General features: G+C 39.2%; 1 protein-coding gene across 4 annotated transcripts in view; it reads right to left on the minus strand.

Annotated features, from left to right (window-relative positions):
* sfmbt2 (Scm like with four mbt domains 2) overlaps positions 1-8,390 on the minus strand; it is a 52,859-nt gene that overhangs the window by 40,686 nt on the left and 3,783 nt on the right. For 3 of the 4 annotated variants that reach the window (XM_032505862.1, XM_032505861.1, XM_032505858.1), the window contains exons 2-3: positions 5,027-5,207; positions 3,730-3,824 (exon numbers count right to left, since the gene is read on the minus strand). In XM_032505862.1, the coding sequence (XP_032361753.1) occupies positions 3,730-3,824; positions 5,027-5,117 (186 nt within the window). In that variant the 5' untranslated portion in view covers positions 5,118-5,207. Of the gene's footprint in view, positions 1-3,729; positions 3,825-5,026; positions 5,208-7,779; positions 8,197-8,390 lie in introns of those variants that run through there. The other variant, XM_032505859.1, reaches the window with a different exon arrangement.

The raw sequence follows: 8,390 nt of genomic DNA on the forward strand, positions 1-8,390 counted from the left end.
ACACGTTATGCTGTAAACAGTTTAAATCTGAGCATGCGTGACTCAAAAGTGCACCTGACTCACATCGGGGAGTGACAGTAGTCTAGTTCTGTCTTGTCTTGTTTTACTTCCTGTCTTTTAGTTTTCCCGCCAGTGTGATTGTCTAATGTGTTCCACCTGTTCCCCAGCCCTAGTGTCACCTGTCCAGTGTTTGCTCATTACCTGGTGGTAGTCTTTGTGTTTTCCCTTGTCTTGTGTCAGATTATTCTCGTCTGTTGCTGCGTGTACTGTTCTTTAGTTAATAAATCCTCAACCTCACCCTACGCCTGCCTGCAGCATTGCTGAGTCTTTAAAGTCCATGTTGTGAGTTTGTGCTGCAGCCGTTTCTTTTGTTTGCGAATGTAACTGGTAACCCTTGTCGTGTGTCGTGTGTCTGTGTCTGTGTGTGTCTGTTTCTGCATGTATTGTTTTGTCTCCCTCCCTCCCGTTTTCCTCTCTGTGTTTTTGTGGCCCTGGGATCTCAAACTGTTCGTGAATGTTGTGTTTTCTGAATATAAAAAAACATTAACAACATTGTGTACAAAGTGACTTAAGCTGTCAAACAAATGTAGTGGAGTAAAAAGTACAACATTGGTCTCTGAGATGTAATAGAAGTATAAAGTAATACTCAAGTAAAGTACAAGTATGTCAAATTTGTACTTAAGTACAGTACTTGGATAAATGTACTTAGTTACATTACACCGGTGGTTCGCAGTCGTCTGCATTTCTTCAAAAACAGAAACACTATGATGCTGGTTTAAAGAAGTTAGATCAATAATCTACCTCCAGTCCCACAGATGCAGAAATTGATTTGACATTCAGATATCTTACTCGGAATGGATCAAACCCATCAATCAAGGATTAATAAACAGCACACTTCTGCCTTAAATATTTGAGTAATAGTCCTGCAGTCTCTCAAGGAAACGTTTTTTCAAATATCTATGTTATTTGTATCGATCTACTAGACATAATATCTACATACAGTACATGGCATTTGATTGGAGGCTAGTCTCACTTTGTCCCACGGCAACATTAAAATAGATAAAATGTGTGTACATTGTTTTTGTTAATGCATTGTATTAATTGTCCATTTCATTAAAATATTCAGATTTACCATCAATAATTGAACATGCTAATATATTTTTAGTGCCATTAAAGAGAGGTGGAGGTGGGGTCACATTTGAGCTTTTAAAAATTTACTTGAAAGTAAAGCATTAGTTACTTTAATTACTTGCCCAACACTGGTTGTAACTGAGAGTGGGCCCAAAGGGGCGTCACCAACGGATACCGCTCAAATGCCTCAGGGCGCAATGTGATAAACCTAAAACCAAACAGAGCGATGTACAAAATCGGTTTCAACGTCGCTGCGCTATCGTCATCGTGTACAGCCCGCCTCAATGGTTGCGATCGGTGCCTCGACTTGGAAACATTGGAAATGGGCTTGAATGGGCTCTTGGCCGGATGGACTTGCAGAGCAATTCTCAAATTTGCCAGAAGTTTGTCAGGGTTTTCCCAGGCTACCTAGCATGGGTCAAGCTCTGAAAACACTGGATCCTCCACTTCCCTTAAAACTTCCAAAGAACATAGCCTTTTTAATTAAAGCCTCCCTAGCCTAACTGTTTAACACCCACATATTTCAAACTCAATGCATCCAGTCTGCAAGGCAGGCTTTTTGTTAACCATTTGTACTCTCCAAAGCCGGGCTGGAATAACAGCCTAGTACTAGTGTTCTCCAGAGATACAGAAAACACTGTAGGTCCGTTTCCACAAGTTATGTCTGTTTTATGTTTTATGACTTTGACATAAAATTGATGGATTGCCTCTTTAACAAAAACAGCCGTACAATGACTGTGCAGAAATTGAACAGACAAAAAACAGATTAAACATTTACATTAAAAGATACTACTTTGCTACTAACCCTTTGTTGTTTTGTCTAAAAGGTTCACATTACACACATTCACATTACACTTACATTCATTTAACTTCAGCTTTGCCTTATATTCATCATTATTTTGTCACTGCAGCAGTTCTGCAGAGCTTGCGACATTTAGCGGAAAAACAAATTAGCTGATTCAGTTTTCTTTTTGGGTAAAAAAAACAACCTTAATTCAGTTATTCTGCACCCACATGTGTTGTTAACATACAGCAGCTATCACTAAAATAAATCAGATACTTAAACTGAATGGGAACATTTCAACTAAAAACAAGATTTAGTTTTGTTTCAATAAGATACATGCTCAGCAGCAGGCAGAGATTAAACAGGTGAGTTTGACATGTCAAACAGGCCGCCCAGCTGGTGATGGCAACATGCAGACAGGTCAGCTGACCTGGACTATGATTGTCTGTCTGAACTAACGCAGCAGCCTGGGCTTCAGTTCACCTGTGAGATATGAGTTTTCAACTCCAGCAAATCAGAGCCGAGCACAGCTGGCCTGCAGAGTCACTGCCAAAAAATAAAAGTACCTTTTCCTTTCATGCTTTTCCACTGCCTGTCTTATCAATCCTGATCATGTCAATGACATCTCAAAACAGGTTTTAAGTTATGCCCCATTTCTTTTAAATCTGATGAGTGAGTTTACTAGAAAATTTCAGCTATGTTTTTATGTCAGATATCCGAGATAAAGATCAGGCCTCCTCTAGAAAAGACATGTCTAATACTTGCAGTTATTTGCCACTTTGCAACACAGACTTTGGCGTCGCAGCTGGTCCGATCCCATCACCAGATAGTCTCTAGTTTTAGTGTGCTAACATTGTACAAATGTCTATTGACTGAATGAGTGATTGCTTGAGAGCTGTTCTGAAAAACTAAAAGAGTTTCAGTCTGATGGAGGGCTCTGACTAATGAGGATATGTCATGGTCCGTTTATGGCAATTTAAAGGACGTTTATATTCTACACTTAACAACTCATACATTTTTTAAGCTGATTTTAGTCATTTTGGATCCAGTATTTTCCCACCTGCATTCGGTTTTTCTCTACCAAAAGTATAGTCCTGCTAAACTGCATTAAGCCTTTCATGTTGGACAATGTTTTATTATGTGGAACTCTAAATTTCCAAATAACTTTCCTGTCATCACTTTATAGTACCTTTACTTACATGCATACATACATAGATTACTTTTAACTTCTGCACTATTTTATCTCTTAGCCTCTCATTTTCTACCTGAGTAGTTTTCTCCATACATTTTTTTTTGTATTGTTGGAGGGAGATCTGAGAAGATTTTCATGGCAAACACCAACACCTGTGCAAATAAAAACTTAAAACCATTTTAGAAGCAGTTGTTGATTTTGATTATGACCCACCCAGCCCCATTTTGCGAGCATCAAATATAAAATATTTGCCTCAGAGAGTAATTTAGGACTTTTCTGATTCACCTTTTGCATTTCTGTCCCCAATAGTTTTGTGAAATTGATCTCCTTCAAAAGCACACACAACATAGTGCTTATTGTTTTCTTTTGTGCCTTAGTAATTACCCTCAATTCTGTTTCAAAAACCGGAAAAGGTTGTCTAACAACTTGTGCGTCATAAGAGAACAAAGCCAATGGGATTCCTTTATTGAACAACATTAGCGGTGGGGTGCCGAGGGCAGTCTCTCTCCAATATGTCGTTAAAGGATTTCTGCATATAGTACTTATCTATGAGGCTGTATTTAAAGGATCACTGAGGGATGGGATTTAAAGTGCCAGGTGGAGATCGTACAAAGTCACTCACATGTTTGAAGGTGGTGTGAGGGGCGGCGTTGGCCCCCGTCTCCTCCATGTACTCCTCCCAGTTAAACTCTGCCTCTTCCTCCATGGAATCAGCATCTGAATGAACAAAATCACCCATCAGCCATCGGCAATAAACCAGAGCTGCCTAGTCCCAAGACTGAAAATGCATTCTTTTTATGGCATAGCATACATAGCAATTAAATAACCAGAGTATGTGTTAGTGTGCAAGGCACTGAACCTGCTCTGATTAATGAGAGGTGAGGCTTGGAAGCTGATGGAGTTTGTTTCGATAGATTGTAGATGTCTGCTTGCTTCTTCTCACACACACACACACACACACACACACACACACACACACACACACACACACACACACCACCACACAACTACACACACACACACACACACACACACACACACACACACACACACACACACGTGAACAAACAGAGCGTAACCCTTAGCACCCAATTGACGAATTCTCTGTCAAAAATCACACCATTTCTTCTCAGAGTAAAAGCCAGAACGCAGGGTTACACACCTACTGCTGGAATTAACACAATTTACTTTTTCGTAGTGAGTACTTTGGTTCATCCACAATTCTGTTTAGAAATTGTAATAAAAACATTCCTTTTCTATGTTCTAGCCTCATAATCAATACATTTAGACTTTTCCTCCAGCATCAGAAGTAAGCCAGTTATTGGTTGTCTGTGCCTCTAAAGTTACAGAGCAAACAGGAACCGCTAGTAATAGCTAATGCTTTGCAACTTTTCAAGATGCAGATTCAGGGTTTCTGCATGGTGTTCTGAAATGACCTGTGATTGGCCAAAGTCTCCCGTCACAGGCTGGATTATCTAAAGGCTGAAAAGCAAGTCTAGTTTTTTCTCAGACCACTTGAATTACAATATATCAAAAGGTTATTATGGAATTTTTGGCCATTAAAAAAAAAAGGCCTACCCCAACTTTAAACATACATTTATTGACATGTATATCATATCTTTCTTAGTACTTCTCATCAATATACAACAACAATAATTCCTAAAATGTAATAACTCTCATAATTAACAAGCTAGTGCAAAACCTTTACTGCAAACTTTATAAGGAAAATCCACAAGAGGCTTAACAGTCAGGATAACAGCAATCTAAAAGGTGAATAATATATAATATAATGAGAGACTTCTCCTTCCCCAGCAACAGAAAGATTCCTTGTATGCATTTGAAGCCCGTCTACATCTGCCATTCCGATCTGATGATCTGCTGAGGGCGTGTAACGCTGTAAAGCTTCAGGGCTTCCTCACCTGTGTTCACCTCTTCTTCTTTCCCATTGGTCGGATAGTGTGACTTGACTGCAGTGAGGGCCAGCGGCTGCTCCTGGGCGAGAGACTGCATCCTGCACCTCCACTTCCTGGTGAGTGTTTAACCTTTGACGGGTGGAGCGCTGGTTATTCTTCACTGCATCTCTCACTTTGCTCGACAGTTCTGGAACAGAACGGATAAATGGTGTTGATGCGCTGATTTATCAAATAATGTCCAAACGGTTCAGAAACAATGCTCTGCTTCTCTCCAACTCCCCTGACAGTATCATAACACAGACTGAAACTAAAGGCAGTTCATGAATGCTTTGACATTTGCAAAAATAAACGCCCACTATTGGGTAAGAATTTCCTTGGAAAAATAAAGGCAGGAAATGATGCACTTTGCATTTCCAGTTATTTTAAAATAAACAGAATTGCTGTATGGAAACATTTTTGGAAGTTGAGATTGACTTTTGCTTTCAGGTTCTGTATTTGGGTAGAAAACCACAGCAGCTGATAGGCTCTTCTAAACTGTACAGATTCAAGCTAATGCTTGTTGCCAGTAACAAATGGCAATTACTAAGAAAATGATTAATCAGGGGGCACCCACACTTGTAGACTGGTTAAATGGGAAAAATTGACATTTGACAGACTGAAGATAGATATTTGATAAATGTTGGAAAAGATGGATTTATTTTATTAGCAGATTTCAGGTAATAATTAACATTGGCTGTAACATTGCCCACACTGTTCCTTTGCCAACCACCTTTTTCACATTTTTTTTTTCTTGGTATGATTAACTTAAACGGTACATAAATAAGTGTACAATGTATGATACTTTGTACATGTTGACAGAAGTGGGTGGTTAGCATGAACAGTGACCACCACCGTGGCTAAATGAGAAGAATGCCAACTGGAGAAACCATAACTCAACCAGCATAAGATCCAAGGAAAAGACAGCTGATTTCTGGGAAAGTTCAGAGCAAAAACTGAAGTAAAAGTAAGCGCTTAGCAGCTAAAGCAACGTGTAGGAGAAGAAGATAAGCAAGACCTTGCGGTTTTTGTCTCTCAGACTAATTTTCAGCATCATTAAAGCCGCTTAGAAAGCCTTTTATTTTGTTTAATTGCAGACCAACCTCCTGCCTCTTCAGTCTGTGTTCTGTAATATCAGGTTATGCATAGAGTCTGCCGGCTGCCTGTATTTGCATACCAAAGCAAAACTGCATCTGATAACCAACCAGAATCAAACTAAGTAGAAAAACTGGAATGACATGATCGGGACAACAGGCAAACAAATTAGTGAGATCTGGAAATATTGATTCAGACGACCGTGGAGAGAGACTAACATAGACCTGCAGAGTAATGTCACTGCAGCTTCATAAGTGGAAAGAGGAAAGTAAACAAGGAAAAGTACGTATTTAAACAGGAAGGCTTTAAGCTGTCTTAGGTCGGGCTATAATCACCATGATATATTAAGTGCAATCAGTTTCACTAATGAGGTCATTAGTTAGGCTAATTCATGCATCAATTAGCAAATGTTTCTTTGTCAAAAGGGCTCTTGAAATAATGTAAAAGGAATAGTGTGTAAATACGAACGCTTGTGACGATTTAAACCAAATGTACAACTAATTTGTCTGTAGAGTTGTTCCCTTTATCTTTGGTTTGTCGCTCATTATCGCTCAAAATAAAGGACTTTTAACTGATTAATTACTGTGAAGCAAGACAATCACAAGACAGGTTGTGATGCATCTCATCTTTGTTTTTGTTTTTTTAATTACTTTATATTCAAATGATCTCATCTCTTTTTTATATATATTTTATAAATCTTTTTCTTCTTTTCCTGACCCATGCAGCATTTCGTGATCTGTCTTTTGACCCATTTGAGGGGCCCAACCACCAGGTTTGGAATGAGTCTTGTAGAGCACTTGCATTTGTAAGTATTTTTGGATTTTTCTTTTTTTTTTACTTAACAGCTGACAAGAAGGCGAGAAGAGAGAGAGCGAGAGAGAAAATTCAAATGACTTCTAACCAAGGTTGGAAACGATCCAGGAATGTTAAAAGTGTGACTTATTTTCATCATTTATTAATCTGCAGACAGTTTTCTCAATTAATTGAATAATCATTTGGTCTATAAAATGTCAGAAAATGATGAAAAATGCCCATCCCATTTTCCTAAAGTTGTTGTCGACGTCATCGATTGTCTTGTTTTGTCCGATCAACGGTCCAAAACCCAAAGATATTCCGTTTACAGAAACAAAACAAAACAATCAAGCAAATCCTCACGTTGGAAAAGCTGGGACCAGAAAATATTTGCTCCAAAAATGTCTGATTGATTATCAAAATAGTTCCAGCTTACTTTTCTGTTGATCACTAATTGATTAATTGACTAATCATTTAAGTTTAAGGTTATATCACAGTGTATGATGTAAGTCTTGCATCAGCCCGCTATATCTGCATATACTCAATTCACTCCTTATTATTAAAGTTTTATGAACACTCCAAACAGAAATTGAGATGACACGTGGAAACAAGTTGTCTTGGGGCTGGGTCGAAATCCTACAACTTATGTAAAGGTACTTTACAGAAAAATATCTAATGTATTGGGGAAAAACCCAACAGATTTCCAGTCTGAAAAAGGCAAAACCAGACTGAAATACAGACAAATATCTTTAAAAAACTGGCTTGTTTTGGAATAATCTGCACAACAATATGTGTAAATACTCATCTTTACAACAACAACAGACTCTGTTCGTCACTTGCCAGGTGGTTGTCCAACAGTAGGTCATGCGGTAACATCACCAATGATTCACTTCCCCGACTTCAACCCAATTTCATCCACCTGGCATTTAACACGGAGGCACGCTGCCGTCACACGTCAAGCCAAAAACAACTCCGGGATCAGGTTGTCACTCTCAACTTAATAACCAGAAGAGCAGAAACATATCCTTTTTCTGAGCCTGTGATTAGGAAAGCCGCACATTCTGAGATGTTCCCAGGGAGAAAAAAGAAGAAAAAAAAAAAGACAAATTCAGAAATAAGATGAAAAATGTGAGAATCCAATAATCTTCTCATGAAAATAGATTGAAGTCCTGTGTCCAAAAGAGCCTTGAAATCCTGAGGAAAGGAAAACGAAGACACCACTCACGCTGCTGTTTGAGCCGAGTGTATTTACAGAACTGTGAGGCTACAGAGGCAGTGACAGTCTCCACAACCACCCGAGTGTGTGCCCCCCCATCCCCCACACCCCCCGTACCACCACACACACACACACACACACACACACACCCCTGACAAACATCTATTGCGTAAAGATCAAGCTGAGCTAATTTGGCTCACATGACGCTGTTTGCTGCCTGTCCCCCCCCCC

Source organism: Etheostoma spectabile, chromosome 23 (genome assembly GCF_008692095.1).
Source record: "Etheostoma spectabile isolate EspeVRDwgs_2016 chromosome 23, UIUC_Espe_1.0, whole genome shotgun sequence".
NCBI classification, from domain to species: domain Eukaryota; kingdom Metazoa; phylum Chordata; class Actinopteri; order Perciformes; family Percidae; genus Etheostoma; species Etheostoma spectabile.